The sequence below is a fragment of the Arachis ipaensis genome, chromosome B1 (assembly GCF_059453495.1).
Source record: "Arachis ipaensis isolate K30076 ecotype BB chromosome B1, ASM5945349v1, whole genome shotgun sequence".
NCBI lineage: Eukaryota > Viridiplantae > Streptophyta > Magnoliopsida > Fabales > Fabaceae > Arachis > Arachis ipaensis.
In genome coordinates this window covers 9,982,002-10,003,651 of record NC_142436.1, presented here as the reverse complement: position 1 = coordinate 10,003,651, position 21,650 = coordinate 9,982,002, and the positions used below count along the sequence as shown (strand labels likewise).

Here is a 21,650-nt window from a genome sequence, read left to right as displayed (position 1 = left end):
GAGAGTGACGACAAACCCACCACCGCTGCTGCCGTCTTGTGTGTCTGGATGAGAAGGATGGAGGAGGAATGCTCGAATGAGGGAGAGAGGGAGGTGCCGCTGCTGCGTGAGTTAGGGTTAGGGGAATGGGGTACAAGGGTTTTGTTACTGCATTCTCATTCTCATTCTGCATTCTCATTCTCTCTATGTCACGCTTTTTAAGCGTGACAAAAAAACGTGGCTAAATCTCGAATCAATTGCCACCCTCATAAAAGCGTGGCCATAGACCCCTTTCGCCACGCTTTTTAAGCGTCGCAAGAAAAAACGTGGCCAAATCTGTAATCAATCACCACCCTCATAAAAGTGTGGCCATTGACCACTTTTGGCCACACTTTAAAGCGTAGCAAAAAAAGCGTGGTCGTAGGCCTTTTTCTTGTAGTGTCATACCAAAATTTTCAAAGATTCAAAATCTTACAAATAACGGTAAAGGTTATAATGATAATGATGAAGAAGATGGTAGTAGTTAGTTCTATCATTGAAAAATATTTTGTGAAAATTTTAAATCCACATAAATTATAAATAAAACTTTCACAAAATTAATTTTTATTATTATTTAATAAATTTTTTAACAAAAAAATTATACTATCTAAAAATAATATTATTAAAGACTAAAGTGTCTTTTATTTGTTTTAAGTTGGTTCTGTTTTTTTTTTTTTTTTTTTTTTGTCTTTTTATACTTCGCTTGTTGTGTTGAACTTTTTCTTTTAAAAAAAATTAAAATAAAAGATATTACAAAACTATAAAAAAAAATTAACCACTTTAATCATCCTAGACTTCACTTATACACTTATTTTGGACATTAAAGAGTATTGGAAAAAATTATTAAGGACAAATTGCATAAATAAATTAAATAGAGATCAAATAATCCAAATGTAGCTTTTGTAGAAATATTACACTTCGGTCTCTTTTATTTTTATTTAAGGTTAAAGTATATTTTTTGTCTCTAAAATTTGACAAATATTTTTAAAATATCTCTAAATTTTATTTTGTTTCAGTTTTGTTCCAAAAGTTTTTTATTTGCATCAAATATATCCTTAACGGCTAAATTTTCAAAAAATTTAAGCCAATAATACATGAAAATTATACTTGATTTGCTTGTGTTGAAGGTTGTTCTTATGAAATTGTTATTTAATTGGTCTTAAATTTTTTGAAAAATTAGCCGTTAGGGGTATATTTAATGCAAATCGAAAACTTTTGAGATAAAATTAAAACAAAATAAAATTTAAAGATATTTTTGAAACTTTTATCAAACTTTAAGGACAAAAAATATATTTTATCCTTTATTTAACCATCGGTTGAATGTTTGTATGGATTACACATTTTAACATAGCTATGGCACGTTAAAACATATTAATATATATGAAAGAGTGATACAACATAATACACTGGAGGTTCCAGGCTAGTACGAAGACTTTCGTGTTGAATCAAATCTGCATTAGGCTGCAGCAAATTATTTGGAGAAGCATAATTCGTTATTCCTTCCAGTGAATTATAAACAGATATATTATTAACAAATAAATAAATAAATAATGCTTACAATTAATTATTATAAGCATTGTTTAGTTTTTTTATTTATTATATACAAAATATTATTTTCAAAATTAAGTTGGTTAATTTTGTCTAATAATTAATTTAATAGTATGTTTAAATAAAATATAAAAAAACATCCTTTTTTAAAAAAATATTTTTAAAAAAAATATAAATTATAACTTTTATTAAAAAATATTTTTTTGTATTTTTTTAGTATTTTTATTTTTATTATTAAAAATTTATCAAATTTATTTTATTAAAAAATATATTTTTTTATCAACTTAATAATACTTAAATAAATACATTTTAAAAAAATAGCAGGGAGATTCAGGAGTAGATAGATTATATGAAATTGATAGATTTGGAGCTGTCAGGAAGAATGTACACATGATTTGGGAGATCCTCTTGTAGCAGAATAAATCGGGTGCTTGTGGATAGTGAATAGCAAGAGAACTTTGAGGGATTGTATTTAAAAGGCTTGGCAAGTCTTTTTTTTGTTGCTGCTGACAGGTGATAGTATCGAGATGTGCGTATAAATATGCGATGTGTTGTTTTACTTGTCTTTAGTTGTTGATTTTGTATTCTTTGGTTTTGTGGTGGTGTTTTTTCTTGACTTGTTTCTCACACCCTTGTGGGATGTTTGAGAGTTTTAATTATCGAAAAAAATATAAAATATTTTTTGAAAGGATCTATTTGGTGTTTTTATTAACTAATGTATCAAAAATATGTTTTTGTATAAAAATAATTTAAAAATAGTCCAAAAATGTTAGGTACTAGAATTAATAAGGACAAAATAACACAACTAAAATTTGTGAATGAGAAATAGATAGAACTGAACAAGAATATAGACAATAGTGGAAATAATAATATGACAAAGTGATGAAATTACAATCTCTCACAATACATAGAAAAGTTTATAATACTCTCTTACGTATTATGAAAATTCATACAAAAGAATTATACATATGAGAGACCTTACTACTTGCAACTAATCTTATCTTCAAGTTGCAAATTTTGACTAGAACTTTGACTATGCAAGTTGGACAGTTGAAAGAAGTTTCATGATCCTTCTTACTTAATAAGAACCATTTGCATCATACTTGATTCTATACCAAGCTTAAGTTCTATAATGTTCTTTAATTTTCTTGAAACTTCATCATGCTCCACTTGTATCACTTGTAATCTCTAGCCAATTTTTTTGACTTCAAACCAAAAGAAGAATTTTGTACTCAAAATTATTTTTTTGGTGTATTCATGATGCTTCATATTTTCAATAGGCCAAGAGAAGATCTGCACCAATCAAATTTATTTGTATTAATTGGTTTTGTCATAATATCTGCAAGATTGTTGTTGGTGTGGATTTTCTGCATATCCACTTTTCCTTCCTCCACTACTTCACGATCACGAACAAAATGATATTGAACGCCTATGTGTTTCGTTCTTCAGTGAAAAGCTGGATTCTCTTCGATGTGCAAGGCACTCTGACTGTCACAAAATATTGGAATCATATCCTGATTGTGCCGAATTCCTCCATTAACCTTTGCAACCAAATTGCTTCCTTACAAGATTGCATAGCTGTCATATATTCTGCTTCTGTAGTTGATAATACTACAACTATTTATAATTTTGATAACCAACTTATTGCACCTCTTGCAAGTGTGAACGCATAGCTCATAGTGGATTTTCTTTTGTCAAGATCTCCTGCGAAATCAGAGTCAGCATAACCTTTAATGGTAAATTCAGATCCTCCAAACATAAAGCAACACTTGAGATTCCTTTGATATATCTCAAGATCTTCTTCACAGTATTCCAGTGCTCTTTTCCTAGATTTTCCATGAATCTGCTGACTATCCCGGCAGATTGAGCGATATCTGGTCTGGTGCAAATCATGGCGTACATAAGGTTTTCCATTGCAGATGCATACGATACTCATGACATTTCTATCTTCTCTGCTTCACTACTATGACACATCTCAAAAGATAATTTAAAATTGATAGAAAGTGGGGTAAATATTGGCTTACACTCTTACATATTGAAGCGCCGCAAGACCTTCCTCAAGTAATTTTCTTGGGATAGCCAAATCTTCCTATCTTTTCTGTCTCGGCAAATCTGCATCCCCAAAATCTTGTTTGCTGGTCCCAGATCCTTCATATCAAACTCCCTAGCTAACTGAGCATTTAATTCCTTGACACGATCTTTGTTGGGCCTATCACCAACATGTCATCCACGTACAACAGTAGAATGATGAAATCATCATTACTAGACCTCTTGTAATAAGTACAATGGTCTGACTGAAATCTGTTATAATCAAGGCTAATAATGAAGGAATCAAATCTCTTGTACCAACATCTTGGCGCCTGCTTTAAGCCGTACAGAGATTTGGTTATCTTGCAAACCAAGTTTTCTTTTCCTGGTTCTTCAAAGCCTTCTGGTTGGAGCATATATATATTTCTTCTTCAAGTTTACCATGAAGAAAGGCAGTATTTACATCTTCTTTTTGAGCAAATTCCTTCACCACCAGGCTTGTACGATAACATTCTATCTAGTCATGATTGTCACGTTTTATTTTATAAATCCATTTGTTACCAATTGCTTTTCTTCTGTCCGGGAGTGGGACAACCTCCCACGTCTTGTTTCTGTGTAGTGCTTCCATTTCTTCTTGCATGGCTTCATCCATAAAGAAGAATCTGGACTTTCAATAGTCTCTTGAAAGGTTGATGGTTCTCCATCTTTAGTAACAAAACAATATGCATCATGGCAAGTCATGACATAATCGGCATGCCATGATGGTTTTCTCAATTCATGTGTTGTTTTGCGAGATTCAGCTGGTTCTTGTACAACTTGCTCAGGTTCTGCTTCAGAAGAGTCCTTTTCTCTAGACTTATCAGTCATGTATATTGAAGTAGTTTCTTCATTGCTGTTGTTGTTTTCTTGCTTCTTTTGTAACTCGTTTTCAGCAAATATAACATCTCTACTGACAGTAACTTTGTGGGCAGTGGGGTCCCACAAACGATACCCCTTTACATTGTCAGCATATCCCAAGAAGATACACTTTCTTGATTTCGAATCAAGCTTTGTTCTTTCTTGGGTATTGAACATCACATAAACAGGACATCCAAACATATGGAGAGAAGAATAATCAGGTGGCTTACCTTGCCACATCTCCATTGGACTTTTCAACCCAATTGCTGTTGACGGTGATCTGTTAATCACGTAGCAAGCTGTTTTGACTGCTTCTGCCCAGAAAGACTTGGCTAATCCTGCAGTTCGCAACATAGCTCGAGTTCTTTCTAGAAGAGTTCAGTTCATCCGTTCGACAATACCATTTTGCTGAGGTGTATATGCAACTGTGAATTGTCTCTAAATACCCTCGTGCTTGCAAAATGCTATGAAATCACAATCAGTGTATTCTCCTCCAATGTTTGTCCTCAAGCACTTTATTTTCTTCCCAGTTTCAAGCTCTATTCATGCTTTAAATTCCTTGAATACTGAAAATACATCTGACTTCTTCTTGATGGGAAATACCCATACTCTTTGTGAGTAATCTTCTATGAAGGAGACAAAATATTTTGCTCCTCCTAGTGATAATTCTGGTGATTCCCACACATCAGAATGATTCAAGTCTAGTATGTGCTTGCTTCTAGAGGTTGATCTTTCAAACTTCAATCTATGCTGCTTGCTTGTCACACGGTTCTCACAAAAAGGTAGATTCACCGTTTTGAGCCCTGGAAAGAGATTACGTTTTGTAAGAACTTGTAGACCCCGTTCTGACATATGGCCTAATTTACTATGCCACAACATCGTTGTGTCTTCTTGGTCTGTAGATGCAACTGATGCTTCTGCGTCTCAAACTGTATCTCTAGAAAGCAAGTAGAGATTGGTTGTTACCCATTTTGCCTTCATAATCACATGAGTACCATTAGTCACCTTCAACGATCCATTTTCAATATTGATCTTGTACCCTTGAGAATTTAACAGTCCAATGGATAACAAATTTTTTCTTAGGCCATTCACATGTCTTACACCTTGAACTATATAGATGGAACCATCAAACATTTTAATTTTGATAGTACCGATTCCCACAATTTTTAAAGCATGATCATCTCCCATGAGTATAGATCCTTTTGAAATAGGTTCATAAGTGTTAAACCACTCATAATGTGGAGTCATGTGATATGTTGCTGCATAATCCAATAGCCAGACATCAGCTAGTGGTTTATTGTCTTCATGACCAATATCAGCTTCAATGCACAAGACATCTCCATCATCAGAGGTGTTTGCAACACAACCATGTGAGGTAGTTGTATTAGCAGTTTTCTCTGTACTCTTCTTGTTAAATTAACAATCTTTCTTCAAGTGTCCTTTCTTGCCACAATTGTAATAAGTAAGGTTCTTCTTTTGAGATCTTGATCTACCATGACTTTGACTCCCACTAGAGTCATGTTTCGTTGATTTGCCTCTCATCACAAAGCTTCTACTTGCTTAGAACTCTCCATTCGATCATCTTTATTTTTGCGCCTGCTTTCTTCTTCAAGAATAGTGGCAACAATATCATCAAATCGAAGTTAATCAACAATATTGTTATTTGTGATGTTGATGATAAGTTGATCATATGAGTCTGGTAAACTTTGGAGAAGAAGTGCAGTACGTACATTTTCTACAATTTAACACTCCATGGTTATCAGTTGTGAAAATACAGTATTAAGATTGTTGATGTGATCCGTCACCGATGTAGATTCACTCAAACGAAGAGTATAGAGTCTCCTTTTCATAAATATCTTATTGTGAAGTGACTTTGCCTCGTACAACTTAGGGAGTGTCTCCCAAATCTCCTTTGCTGTCTGTTTTTCCGAGATGCTTGATAATACAGAATCTGTCCTAGCCAAGTGTAAATTGGCAATGGCGTTTCCCTCCATCTCTTTCCACTTGTCATCAGGAATGCCGGTAGGCCTGCCTTCTATTGCTTCTAAGAAATTATCCTTTCTCAAAATTGCCTTGATCTTCAGTTTCCAAAGGAAAAAAATTATTTCCATTGAATTTCTCGATCTTTGATTTTGTTGTCATGGTTCTGACACCAACTTACCCTTTTACACCGGAATATTAAGAACCTAAAGGTCTGTTACCACTGTTAGGTACTAGAGTTAATAAGGACAAAATAACGCAACTAAAATTTGTAAACGAGAAATAGATGGAACTGAACAAGAATATAGACAATAGTGGAAATAATAATATGACAAAGTGATGAAATTACAATCTCTCACAATACATAGAGAAGTCTATAATACTCTCTTACGTATTATGAAAATTCATACAAAGGGATTATACATATGAGAAACCTTGTTACTTTTTTCTCTAAGTTTCACTCACTAATTCTATGCAAAACATAGCATACATTAGCAAATGCCTTAACCCCTATATATAGTATTTTGTGGAGATGCATTTGGTTTACAAGTTGATCAAGTTGTGCACAAGTGTGTGTACTAGAGTCTTCTTTTACATTCATATTTATCAAGTTGTATAACAAGTTGATAAATATCAACTTATGTAATAACTCATTTTTTGACTAAGTCAAAGATTGCAACTAATCTTATCTTCAAGTTGCAAATTTTGACTAGAACTTTGACTATGCAAGTTGGACTACTTGAAAGTAGTTTCATGAGTCTTCTTACTTGATAAGAACTATTTGCATCATACTTGATTTTAGACCAAACTTAAGTTCTATAATGTTCTTTAATTTTCTTAAACTTCATTATGTTCCACTTGTATCACTTGTAACCTCTAGCTAATTTTTTTACTTCAAACCAAAAAAAGAATTTTGTTTCTTCTTTTCACAAAAAATATAACAAAAAAAAGGACAAGTTTTTCCTAGAGGTGTTAAGTAAAAGGATAAAAATTCAAAAGAACATATTGAGGAGTTGAATTTCTCTTTAGTAGGAACTAAATTGGTGAAAGTGGATTAGTTACATTTGATGTGTAGAGAGTGTCATCTAGTTAAAAAAAAAAACAAATTAGATGTCTTTTCACTAATCTCACATATCACGAGCACTTATTTTACTCAGATACCTCCTCACCACGGACACCCGTAGCAGTGTTCAGAACTTTAACTTAACTTGTGGGAATCAACTTCCTCCTTACACCTATTTTTTATTAAAAAGACTTAAAATGATAAGAATACCTAAAAATATTTTCTGTCAACTACCCTATTTAATAACTAACTTTGGGATAAAAGACGTTGGTTAAATATTACATTGCAACTATTGGATAATGTACTTCTCTCAAAATGACTTTACACTATAAAAGGAGCTCAACTCACTTCTCTTGAAGGACCTTTTTCTAAAAATTTAAAGAGCTCCTATCCATTTTTTCTCTCATCCAATTGTTCTCATTGTTTTTTATTTTGTTCATCGTCGACTTCAAACAAAAATTTACAAAATTGGCATTCGGTGTTCCAACAAGATTAATTAACATTTATCCACTCTAAAAGAACTCATTTATCTTCTTATGACATTAGTAAAAGTCTCAACACTTATTCTCCATTTCTATTTCTCATTTTTAGTTCTTGTATTATTTATTTGTCATTAATAAAAGTATTTTTCTCACAAATAGATTTATCTTTAGTCTCTCATCTTAATCTTTTTTTTATTTAATCTATTTTCACAAAAAAAAACTTACCCAAATCAACAAGCTATAATTTTTGATTGATGAAGAAAGAATTTTGGCTCATTATTAAATTAAAAAGTAATATACTTTTTTCATTTTCTTTGTAAATAAACTTTTATATATATCGTGACTTTGTTAAACATACATTGATGATACTGATATATATTCACACAAGAGACAATATATAATAAATATTATAGAAAGCTAAGCATTCATAATACATTACCATTACAAACCGATAGAGAGATCTTTCTAAGTATTGCATCGACAATTCAAAGTCCATAATTTATTTATTTATTTAACTTAAAATACTTATGTCTCTTCTTCTTGTATATATAGCTTTAAATTTACTCACGGTGTTCCCAAATCTTGATGTGAAATTCATCCTTAAATCCCAGAATTGGATTCCGAACAACATTTCCTCCTTTGATTTTTGTCCACCTGATAATATAAATATGATAAAGCTGACGTATGTTATATGTTTATCCATAGCTTTATGAACAACATATGATGTATATATCATAACATAACATAATAAATTTGGGTTCTCTAAAATGAGTAAGTTAGTAAAGTAGTAAAATGAATAGTTAATTATCGTTAATTTTGTAATTTTTATAAAATGTGTGTCTTATTATCTTAATTTAAAAGTGATTAATTCCTCATTTTATTATTTTATCAACTTTTTCATTTTAGAGAATCTTAATCCATAACATATGAAAATTGTTGCTTAATGTGTTACCTATATTTTGTGACCAAAACATGAAGAAAGGTGGCTATGAAAGCTCTACTTAACTCAGCTCCTGGACACTGTGCCAATCCTCCACCAAAAGGCTTGAAATTTTTTGACACGGTGAGGGAGTCAAGCTCCTTCATTGCATTCAAAAAGTGTAAGAAATTTGTTAGTGATCGAGTTAATAAAGTAAGAGAAATAAATGAAATGAAAATTTCATACACACTTTCCAGCGCCATGGATTGAAGGTAAGTGGGTCTTTATATATTTCTGAGTTCATATGAAGGCTGGGAGTAAAAATCAGGATGATCCAATTAGCTGGAATTACATATTCTGTAAAATGATAAAATTAAAACATATTATATCATCATCTTACAAAATTTGGGATAGTTAGAGAGAATTAGAGTTTACCATTGAAGTGAATATCTTTTAATGCTATTCTTAGTAGTCCAGGAAGCAAAGTTGAGAACCTAAGAGTCTCATTCAATACCTGAAATATGCATCATAACAACTACTCATAAACAATGAATAAAAAAAGTTTTTTTTTTTAATAAAAGTTTAATAAAATTTTTATTTATTTGAATAAATGTCTGTATCTTACGTCTTACCATTTGTTCAAAAGAAAAGTGTTTTTTACAATTTAAAATTTTTTAATCAATTTTTAACTATTTAAATAATGGATAAATAACAATTTCTGATCATAAAAGATTCTGACACGACAAAATTGACCATAAAAAATTAAAACTAAAATTATACTTATACAAGATAAGTTTCATTAGACAAAAATAACCAATTATTAAATTTTTATTCATAATTTCATGACCACGCCTCTCTTTTCCATAACCCTAATTTTAACCCTAATAATATAACCGCCTCTCCTTCCCTCTTCTTCCTCCTCCTCTCCACCCTTCTCTGCCGCCACAAGAGAAAGCTGCAAGTAACGGAGCTAAGGCGGTGGAGCGCCGATTCCGGATAGAGGCAGTTGACACTATCTTCGGCGTGCTCCTCAACCTCCGTCAAGGAATACCGGGAGCTTTTCGAGAAGCTCAGCGACGTCGTTTTAGTTTTCGTCTTCCTGAACAGCCTCAGCGAGGATGTGAAGGCGGAGTTGAGTACCTTTGACATCGAATCCCTCTCCGATCTAATGGACCTTGCGAGTATTGCTGAAACGAGGTGCCTCGCCTTCGTGGATCCCGAGAACAACGCGCTGATGAAGTTCTGGGGGAAGATCAAGGGAAGAAGAGTGATAATCATGGTGTCTTAAGGTTCTCCCGACAGCGTCATTTCGGCGAGAGTGGTAAAGGGTCTGAGATTGTCGACGACTGAAGAGTCGTGAGTTGTTGCAGAGGTGTGTGCAACGGGTAGACTGTTGAGGTTCAGGGAGCGAAGATGGAGATAACGCGGGATTTCTTCGTTCTGGATCTTGCAGAAGGTGCAGAGATCACGAACTCTAACACCACCGCTCCATTCCCTTCCCTCCAACCACCTCTCACCACCTCCTCCTCCACCCTCGTCTCCTCTCCGTACTGGCAGCCACATCGCTGGCATTCACGTCTCTGTCGCTCGCGGCGGAGATCGAAAAGTTCGGTAGTCAGTCACAGCAAGCTCCGTCATCAGATCTCAATTAGTGATATTGATAAAATTATTAAGAAGTGAATGATGCAAGAGTAAAACAGATCTCAATTAGTAAGGTGCAATTTACAAATTTTATGGATTACTATTATGTTGCTGCTGGAGGGATGTGTTTGCGATTTGTGAAGGAGGATTTGGAGGGTTTGGGTGTTTGAGAAGAAAGTTGTGGAGGCAGAGAAGGGAGGAGGAGGAGGGAGGGAGGGACAGTTAAATAGTTAGGGTTAAAGTTTGGGTTAGAGAACGAGGAGGAAAGGAGTGCGGTGTTTATGGAATTATGAATAAAAATTTAATAATCGATCATTTTTGTCAAATGAAACTTATTTTATACTGTATAACTTTAGTTTTAATTTTTTATGATTAATTTTGTCAGCGTTTAATTTTTTTATGATCAGAAATGACTATTTATTCTTAAATAATTGGTTTAAGCGGTTTTTATGCACAATGATATACTGACATGTTAAGGGCTGTTTAGATCAATTATTTAGATAGTTTGAAATCGATTAGAAATTTTTAAATTATGAAAGATGATAAATGATAATGACATTTTCTCAATTTATTTTTGTTAAATTAGAATTAAAGAGAAGTAATTAAGATTTGTAGTTTTAAACTACCTGCTGTGTAAATTTCATGGATTTGTATTCATTCCATGTCAACGAAGAGCTTGATTTGTCTCTACTTCGGAGAATGTCCTCATGTTCTCCCTAATATGATTAGAAAAACAATGGTTACTGAGCAACTCTTCTTTATACTAAAAAGTATATATTTGGTTTAATAAATATAATAAATACATACTCTGAGTTCTTCAATCACAGAAGGATCATCTGATAAAAACTTTAAGATTAATTGTATTATTGATGAAATTGACGAAGAAGAACCAAACCATATCCCTAATATGACCAAGACAATTTGGTCATCATTCATAACTTTGTTCTTTTCCAGGTCATTAATTGCTTGGTCAAGAAAATCTCCTCGGTATTTTTCTGGTGAATTGCGCCTTGCTTCTAAGATATTCTTAACAATTTTAATTGCTTTCTTCCATTCCTGAATGAATTCAATTCCAAAGAAAATATCGTTAACATGTTAACAATTACTATTTGGATGTTTAAGGAAAAATTATTCATATTTAATTTTACATTGTTAACATAACAGAATTGTCACATATTAATAACTAAGGATTTATGTTTGCATTTGTGAATTGTCTATGGAAAAATGTGCAAGATCATGTGATAGCAAGTAGCTGAAATTTCAATTATATTGAACTAGTGAATCAATAGGTACTACTGTATTTATTTTATTTATTAAATATGTATAAAATAATAAAAATTGAATAATTAGTTAAAATAATAAGTGATTTATAATATAACTAAAAGATTTTGGATTTAAATCTTAAAAATTATATTTTTTTTAAAATTTATTCTTATAGTCGAAGGGGATTTTAAGGAAAAAAAAGTTTGACACTAACCCTTTCAATATTCTCACTATATTTATTGATTGTTATAATTGAAGGGTATTTTAAAAAAAAAATATTCACACTAACGTTTTTAATATTCTCATATTATATAGTATATATATCAAAGTATAGATAAGAATAAAATATATTCAATCCCGGATGTGAAAATTAGTTTTAAAAACAATCTTCACCCTGCCTATTTCGCTAATTTGGCGAATCTATCTTGTCATTTAATTTCGAAATAATTATATGTTAAATAAAATAAAGAAAAAATTTATGTTTGGTTATTTTTATGTGAAATTAATTGTTAAGAATTGTTAGATAATTTGATGGATTTGATAAAATTATCATCTAATAATTTTTAATTGAACTTCACATAAATAATAAATATTATTTTTTTATGTGTGCTAGTTTAAAATTAAGATTTAGTTTATAAAACTTCACTACTTTTTTAAAAAAAATGAAAAGAGCTAAACACAATAAAAATGAAGTAATGAAAACAAACAATCAAAAACATAAAAATTTAGTGGTTGATTTTAGTAATTGATTTTAGTGTACTTATATTTTTTTTCATTTATTATATAATTGTTGGTAATATGTTACTTTTAGAATATATTGAAGTGTTGTTTTAAACGAGAAATTTGAGTTTATTTTATTTAAAGAATATAATAAATTATTTGCAAAATACTATTTCCTGAATAAATATTATATAATAATATAAATAATGAAATAAACATTTTTAATGATACTGTCACGAAGAGTAACGATAAAAATGTAAATTTTTTAAGTAAAAATCAAGTGTAGTAATTTCTAAAACTCTCATTTGATGGACTAAAATATATTAATTATCAATATTTAAAAATCTTTAAAAGAGAGTAGTTAATTAAAGTGAGAATTAAACTGGATGATGCACATTTTTATAGTTTTGCCACATTTTTGTATAAATTCTTCTTTTTTTTTTTCTCACAGAACTTGCCATCCTGTTCAATACAACTTTTGAAAGATCATATTTTTATAAGATACTTCATTCTTGTAACTCAATTTAACATTTAATTTATGTTTGAAGTTTTCTGTCTCTTATATTTTCAATTTATTCTCTATGAAAATTGCATCTCTGCTTCTCTAAAATTGTACTCTGCGACATATATATTTACAATCCTTTGTATTAGTAATTTAGTATAGTATATAAAAAGTAAACTCATAAAAAAACATTTAAAATAAAATTTGGTATTTTAAGATTCCATACCTCCAAACATTTGTGGTAATTTGTTCCTGAAATATTTAATGGAATTGTCTTCAACCCTTCTGTAAAATTTGTGAATAATTCTTCTGAAATTCTTTCAGTATTGCGGGGTAAATTTTCAATATCATACCCGAAAAAAAACTTTGCAAAAAATTGAAAGTTCATCTGCAACACAAGACCAAAAAACTAATAAGACGAACAAGCTTAATTAAATTTTTTTTCAAACTAGTTTTAGAATAGTTTTAGCTATGGGTGTTCATGAGCCGGACCGGATTTAAGTAAATTTGAATCCAATTCTAAAAAGTTGTTGAATCTATTTCGATTCGACTCAGAAGTGACCCAAAATAAATCGGGTCAACCAAATGTAAAATTAGTATATACAAATTTATAAATTTTATATATTAAAGTAATAAAATTTTACTTTTAAAAATTAAATTTAACAAATATTATATCATATTTATATCAAAATAAATTATTTTAAAACAAAAATAATACCGTATAATATAATATAATATTACTAATTTCACTCTAAAATATTTTTTTTTTATTGTTAAAATTAACTTCGAGCCAGATCGAATGATCCGAAACATAACTCAAACTCGATCAAAAAATAACAACGGATAAAAATGACAAATTCGAACCCGACCAAAATATATCTTGAATCTGAGCCAAATTTTGGGTCGAGCTAGATTTTAGACACCTCTAGTTTTAGCTAACAAAGCAATATATATACCTTTGTTATAGATTGTTTAAGATCGATAGATGTTTGAGTTGACCATTGATGGAAAGTGTTCATAATCATCTCTTCAAATAGAGGAATTAACTTTTCTCTTATGCGTTCAGGACCAATGTGATTTAGAGTGATGCTTCGAATGTGCTTGTGGATGTTCCCAAAAAATATTTCAGATTCACCAAATTGTCGAAAAAGATTGGAGACAGGACCTGCCCATAATTCAACCAATTTGCCTTCTTGCTGAATTAAGTAATTATTGAATTCAGGGTCTGTTGATATCACAATCGGTTGATAAAATAAACTAGTTCGAAATATAGGACCAAATCTGTTGATAAAGAAAATAATTGTTTGGTTATTAATGTTATTATCAGCACTCTTTAATCTTTATTAGTACCTTCAAAATAATAAACAAAAAGTTTGTGACCAAATTTTTTGTAATTTATTTTCTTAATCAAATTTTCATTAAACTGATATGCGCTTTAGTAGTTTGTGATATGAAAAGTATACATATTATTTAGTAGTTATAAATGTTAGAATGCTCAATTTAATTTTATATATTTTGATTTTATTTATTTAATTAGTATATTAAGCTTATATTAGTGGATTTAAAATTTTTATTTTTAATTTAATATGGAATTTATAGATATTTTATGAACTATAATAATAGCTGTCAGACGAAAATTAGAGAAATGAAAATACACTTTTTAAAATCTTAGTTTTTGTAATAAAATTATAGTGTGAACAAATAAGGTTGAGTGAGTCATTTTTTTGTTATATCAAGAAATTTAAATAAAAAATAAAATAATTCTTTTCTATTTAATTTTAATTTATTCTAAACTATAATGTATATAAATAAAATTGAGTGAGTCTATTTATTATTACATAAAAAACTAGATAAAAGATAAAATAATATTTTTTATATTCAATTTTTATTTAATTTTTATTTAATTCTAGTCCTTATCTTTTTATTTATCTATTTGTTCTTTTTTAATCAAAAACTGTGTTTTTAAATTGGTTTATTTTTATCGGTTCGCTCAAAACCAATTTTTTTTTTATTCATTGGATGTAACAAGTAATCTTATTCAGACGTGTTATGAACACATGGGCATATAATTGTTATGCTAGTATTTTAGTTAACGTAATTAATTTTTAAGAATATAATTAAAATATATTTAAAATATTATAGATAAAATTAAAAATAAATGTTATAAATATTTTAAAATTAAATGTATATTTTATCCTTATCTTGAGAAGGATGATGAACAATATAATTTAGAAAAGAAAAAAGTATATCATGCTTTTCTAGAAACAAGTGTTAGAAATGTATCCCTAATTTATAGACAATATAGTTGTTAGTAAACATTTTCATTTTTCTTTAGAAGAAAATGCTAAATTCTATTATTATTATTATTATTATTATTATTATTATTATTATTATTATTAAGTCATTCCGTAGAACTTATTATAAATTGCTCTTAATATAAGTATAAGTTCGTATAAATCTTTGTTACATTTCTTGCTTTATTTTTTAGGTGAATTTTGATAAAAGAAAAATATTTTATTTATACGAACATTTTATTTTTAATTCTTATTATTATTAAAAACAAATCCAAAAGTAAAATGTTGTTTCTATTTCCGAAAATATTTTACTAGATCTATATTATAATTTTGAAATTTTCTGTAATTCTATATATTTTATTATAATATTCTAATCAATGAAAATGTATCTAAAAAATTGTTATACAAATTGTTAAATCTCCCATATGCAAATGTCACGTATTAGCGCCAATGAGTAATAGCTCAAATGGCATAGACTCCCTATACTCAATTAAAAGGTTGCGGGTTCAAGTTTCTTATCTTTCCAAATTTTTTGCCAATGAGTAATAGCTCAAATGGTATAGTCTTCCCATACTCAATTAAGAGGTTGCGAGTTCGAGTCTCATATCTTTGGTAAAAAAAAAAAATGTCACGTATTAAACATACATAAGGCAATTGTTCTGGAACAACCCGAATAAATCAGACAAGAAATTACATTTTAAGATATGCTATTAATAAATTGATCAGTTATACATATTTTTTTTGGGTGACTTCAGTTATACATATTTAACTCAGAGTTCAACTCTCTAACTCGTTATTATTATTTTTCATAGTTACTATAATAATTCTTTCTTTCTTATCTCTTGAAAGTTGTAAACCCTAATCTTATTAAGATTCAAGTACCCTCGTTCAACCTCTAAAATAAAAGAATAAACATATCACAATTAGTTGTCAAAAAGTTTTAAATTATATATTTTAGTTTTTAATAAAATTTTATTTTTTATAAATTTTTAAAAATTTGTTTCATTAAACAAATTGATCACTCTGATACTCTTAATTAAATTTTCAATATGTTGGACAAATAACATCATAATAAATTTTATTATAAAATAATTAGGTTTTAAAAATATGTTGTGTAAAACAAATTAATCTCTTTCAAAATGACATAGAGATCAATTTGTCCAACAAAAATAATTTTTGAGGACTAATCAAAGAAAAAAATTATTACAGAAATCAAAATATTCAATTTAAAATCTGTTAGCTGTGTTTGTTTTTTAGAATTAGGATTGAAATTGAAAGAATGAGACTAATGAGTATTGTGTTTGATCTAAAACTAAAATTTCAGTTTTAGAACATAAAATTTTAAGTCCTTTAAATATCTCCAGAAAACAGAAATAATATCTGAAACTAAAATTTTTACAGATAGAGAGAAAATTTTAATGATATTTTTTTTAAATATTCTCATTTAACTTTTCAAATTCTAAATTTATCCCTTATTCTCTATCTTTATCTTAAACCAAACATGATATTAAAATATAACTCAATCCAATAATATTTTACACTAAACACAATACAAAAATTTAATTTAGCCTTTGTCTTCTATTTTCTACTCCCTATCTCTCTTAGTCTTAATCTTCTTTCCAAACACAATTTTAGAGATACATTTAAATGTTTATTCTTAAAAGTTTGATTGAAAATAACACAAATTAATTTGTCCGACAAAAATAATTCTCCAAGAATTTTGGAAAATAAAAACTTAATAAAATCAAAATATCTAACTTGAAACTTTTTGAAAATCTATTTGTTCAAAATAAAAAGTTTCAACAAACAAAGCAACAAAAGTAATATAGGTTCTTGTGTAAAGAAATTATTTTATATATTGCTTTGTTTGTGGTGATGTGCAGTTCTGTGGTTCGAATCGATGATAAACGCGCACTATAAAAAAAATGCTGAATATCGTTAGATTTACCATCGCACATTAGCGTCGATTTTACTGGTGGATTAAACATTGGTTAAACATTGGTCAGATAGACTTGAAGAAATGAATAATTAGTATATACCTCTGGATCCTCTTTGTGATGAAAGGATGAATATCCAATGAGTAACTTGGAATCAGGAACTGAAGGGTCTCCCCAATGAATGGAAAACCCATGGAACCAGGAGGGAGAGAAGATCTATTTCTAAATTTTGGGTCTGTAAGAATAATAATCCAATGAAATACATAGATCACTAGCACAGCCACAATAGACAATCCCAGTATCCACATTATTATCACCTTGTTAAAAGATTCTGATTACAAAGATATCTCTATCTCTTTGAGGATGTGTCCATGTTTTCTCAGCAGATTTTCGGTATTTAATGGGAACAAAGAAGCAAAAAGTCAAACAATAATACCACCCCAAGAAAGTAATTTTAAAAAATAAAAAACAAAAAAAAGTCAAACAGCTTATTTTTCCCATGAAATATGTGATGAATAAAAAATCAAACACGCTCCAACGAAAGGCCAAGGATAAAATATTTCTAGTTGCATATTATGACCTATGAACATGGGATTCCCGTAATTAATAACTATTGCTTCCACTAGTTTCCTTTGAATGGATTATATGAGGAATGTTAAGGGCAGTAATTTTGGTGTTTTGTAATTATTAATTGGCCATCAATAGTGTTTTTAATAGTGTGAGATTACATTTAATGGTGGGAGATCACTCACTTTTGTTTTGATGGTTAAGTGCTAGCCAGAAAATACAAAAGTTGCTGACCCTCTAGACTTTTCCGGATTATATAATGTGTAACACTCTCGTTAATGAAGTACTCTCCTATGCACTATAATACTGGTTAGTTTTACTACGGTGACAGTTAAAGTGTCAGCAATCATTTTTAAATAATCGATAAAAGAAAAGCGTGGATCAGAATACCATTAATAAAAGAGGAATGCTAGGGGACCAGCAATTTTGGTATTTTGTAACCATCAATTGATCATCAATGATATTTTTAATGGTGTGAGATTACATTTAATGGTGAGAAATCACTCACTTTTCTTTTGATGGTTAAGTGCTGGCCAGAAAATACAAAAGTTGTTGTCCCCCTAGACTTTTCCTTAATTAAAATTTGACTCTTCTTATCGATGTCTTAAAACGTTTGGTATAATTAACTATTATTAGCGACACTTTGACTGTTGGTAAAACATGTTGCCGAAATTTTAAAAATAATTTTACCGATATTTCAACCATCGGTAATTATAATTAATTTATTTTTTAATTTTGATAAAATTTTATCGATAATTAGGACATCGATTATGATTTTTTTGTCCCATTATATATATATATATATATATATATATATATATATATATATTTCTAAAACTTGTTGACATTTATTAAAAAAATAATCTATCTAGTTATAAAATGAAATATTTGAATAAATTATAAATAGGTGGTGATGGTGGTGGATCGTCTGTTTGCGAGCGCTATGAGGCCTTGAAAAGAGATAGAGATAGAGGTGGTAAAACATCCCGAGGCGCAGATATCTCTGTAGATGTTGTCCTTGATGACAAACAACAAAAAAAATGCATGTACATAAACAACAAGACAAAAAGAAAAACAATAATAAGACAACCAACACCAGTTTAGAATGTCAAAATAGACCGCATTTATTAGGTCAACCCGCCAAAAAAAGCAAACCGAACTATGATTTTAAACCTGTCAAACTAAAAAAATCGGTCGAACCCACATCGCTGAATATGTAGACTTTGGCAGGAAAGGACGGACCCACATGGTACGACGAGAATTTTTTTTTAAATGATGTTTTGAAATCGAGTATAAATTTTAAAATTAGGGTTTCTTCACTCACAACCTCATCCTTTCTTATCTTCCTCTTTCTCAGCCTTATCCACACCTCTCTCTCTCGGCCTTTCTTCAACCTCTCAGTCTCATCCGCCTCTCTCTCAGCCTCGTCCTTCTTACTCTCAGATCATTCTCAACTCTCTCAAATTCCAGCACTAGCACTCCAGCAATGTCTTCCTTTGGGTTGGGTTATTTTCCAACAGTGACTTCTTCTCCAGCGGCAGGCTCTTCTATGTGATCTCCTGCATCTCCGTTGGTTATCACTCAAAGCTCGCAGTGCCTCGGCCATTTTCTCCATTTACAGTCTCAACCCATTTGTTACAGTCACTTCCCAACGTGGGTTTTGCTTCTATTGATAAGCTCCACTTCTACATTCTCCTCCCTTTCTGTAGTTATGTTCTTTTAAGTTTGATTGATTTAATATTTTTAATTTTTTATTATTTATTTTAAAATTTTTAATTTGCTATGCTAAGGATTCTATTTTAGGAATTTGTAGCAGTGGTTTAAATTTTTTGTTTAAATTTTTGAATTGTGCTTGAATAAAGAAAAAAGTTAGGTAACCCAACCTGTCAATCTGTCCACCAAATATAAAATGGGATAAATTAGAGGTTTAGACTCATTTGAGTTTAGAAGGATGGCTCGTTCCGCCCTGTTTTAAGGCATGTTTTGGCAAGGCGAGTAGGCCGCTTTGACACTACTACTTCCAATATTGTTATCGACAAAAGTTCATTCTAACAGTCATTTTTGTTTATTTCATATCAATGTAATATTCAGTTTTAGGCAGATATATGCTGTAATAGTTATAGTAGTTATACAATTTTAGCAACTCTTTAAAAAGTATTACTAATATTAAAATAATTTTCTTTTTCTACTTAACAATGTTTTTAATTTAAAAATTAAATTTAAAAATTATTACTAAAATATAAAAAAGTATGACTTAAATTTATTAATTCTTTTTAAGTGTCGTTAAAGTTCTTTAGCTACTATAACCATGCATTCATTGCATTGACACGACTGATTCCTCCTAAGTATTGTATCACTCACAATACACCATTTATCCTCAAAGATTACAATATTTCTACTATTAAAATCACATAACTGTTAAAAAAAAAAACTCTAAATCCATAACAAAATTTTCTCCTTGTACGTACCTCGGTACTCCTTTCTAGCTTAGGTAACTTTTTTTTCATGGAGAATGTTAGGTAAACAATGACCATTTTGAACAACATGAATAATCACCAATCAAATAAAATATATTACACTAATTTAATGCTATTAATTAAATTTGCTTTTTTATCCCTATTAATTCACATTGTTCACACATTGTTCAAAAAAATTATTGGTTACCTATACTTTTCCTTTTTTCATAGGAGTTGACCGCATCCAAATCATTGGGAGCTGTAATAACTAGGCTAAGTTCCATGCACGTGATGCATGTGCATATTTGAGCAATAAGATTATGTTTGTTTATAGACACAAGACATTAAAATAGAGATACAAAAATATAAAATTATGTTTGACAGATGAGATATGAATATAGATACAGAAATTATTTTTTTTTATTATTTTTATTAATATTTTATAATTATATTTTTATCATTATATTTTTCTTCTTAAAGTTTTTGTATAAAAAAAAAATTAGAATAAATTAAACTTTTATAATTTATTATTTCTTAAATTTAATTCATCATCAAATAAGATACAAAAACACTAATTTTTATGTCTCTATTTTTTGTATCTTATTCTTAATATTTAATCTTATTCTATTCTCGTAATCAAAGGGAGCCTAAATGTTCAATAGTCTTCGTCTCCCTGCATAAATTACATCCATTGTATATCTGTTCTCTAAGAAGTTGAGCCTCCATAATCTATCCTTTTGCATTGATCCCTTTCTAATAGGGAGAATTTCACATATATCAGTGTACTTTAGTGGTACACTGCTGTTCCAATATTCCTAGACATTAAAATTTATGATAAAATATTTGAAAAGTTGGGATATTTGAGAGAACTTGCAGGTGGACATTTTTTGATAGAGTATGGTGAGAAAGAAATCCCTTGTTCCGTTAACCCATTGAAAAGAGAGAATAAAAGTATAGTGATGTCGTGATGGGTCTTGCATGGCTAGGAAGTTATCTGGCTTGAGGGAGTTGCAAGTTGCAACTATGAACGGGCCTTATTTATACTAGCGGCTCAACAGGCACTAACCTGTTCAGCCGCTTTTCTATTGTTTTTAAGAAATTAATATTATTTTTTTGTTAATATATTATTTATTTTTTAAATTTATTAGATAAGTATTTTTTTATTTTAATGTTGATGTGATTTTATTTATATTATATTTTATTAAAATTAAAATTATTATAAACTAAAATATCATTTAAAAAATAATGATGATAACATTATTCTGATTCAAAAAAATATATATAAATCAAAATACATGTTAGTTATTTACAAAAGATAATTTTTACTTAAATATC

At 29.5% G+C, this 21,650-nt stretch overlaps 1 protein-coding gene across 1 annotated transcript; it reads right to left on the bottom strand.

Moving 5' to 3' along the window:
* Nucleotides 1-8,497: 8,497 nt before the first annotated feature.
* LOC107623233 (cucurbitadienol 11-hydroxylase-like) lies at nt 8,498-17,600 on the bottom strand. The gene is made up of 9 exons (XM_016325454.3): nt 17,395-17,600; nt 14,018-14,342; nt 13,288-13,449; nt 11,384-11,632; nt 11,203-11,292; nt 9,371-9,449; nt 9,186-9,292; nt 8,969-9,096; nt 8,498-8,670 (listed from the first exon to the last, which is right to left on the bottom strand). Exons 1-9 carry the CDS (start codon nt 17,598-17,600, stop codon nt 8,577-8,579), a joined length of 1,440 nt encoding a protein of 479 aa, XP_016180940.1. The 3' UTR covers nt 8,498-8,576.
* Between the last annotated feature and the right edge of the window lie 4,050 nt (nt 17,601-21,650).

Excerpts from the sequence above, each read along its gene's own strand:
- LOC107623233 (XM_016325454.3), bottom strand. The coding sequence starts at position 17,600 with ATGTGGATACTGGGATTGTCTATTGTGGCTGTGCTAGTGATCTATGTA. Across the intron at positions 13,450-14,017 it reads TTAAACAATCTATAACAAAG|ATGAACTTTCAATTTTTTGC; the intron begins GTATATATATTG and ends CTTGTGTTGCAG. Across the intron at positions 11,633-13,287 it reads ATTACCACAAATGTTTGGAG|GAATGGAAGAAAGCAATTAA; the intron begins GTATGGAATCTT and ends GAATTCATTCAG.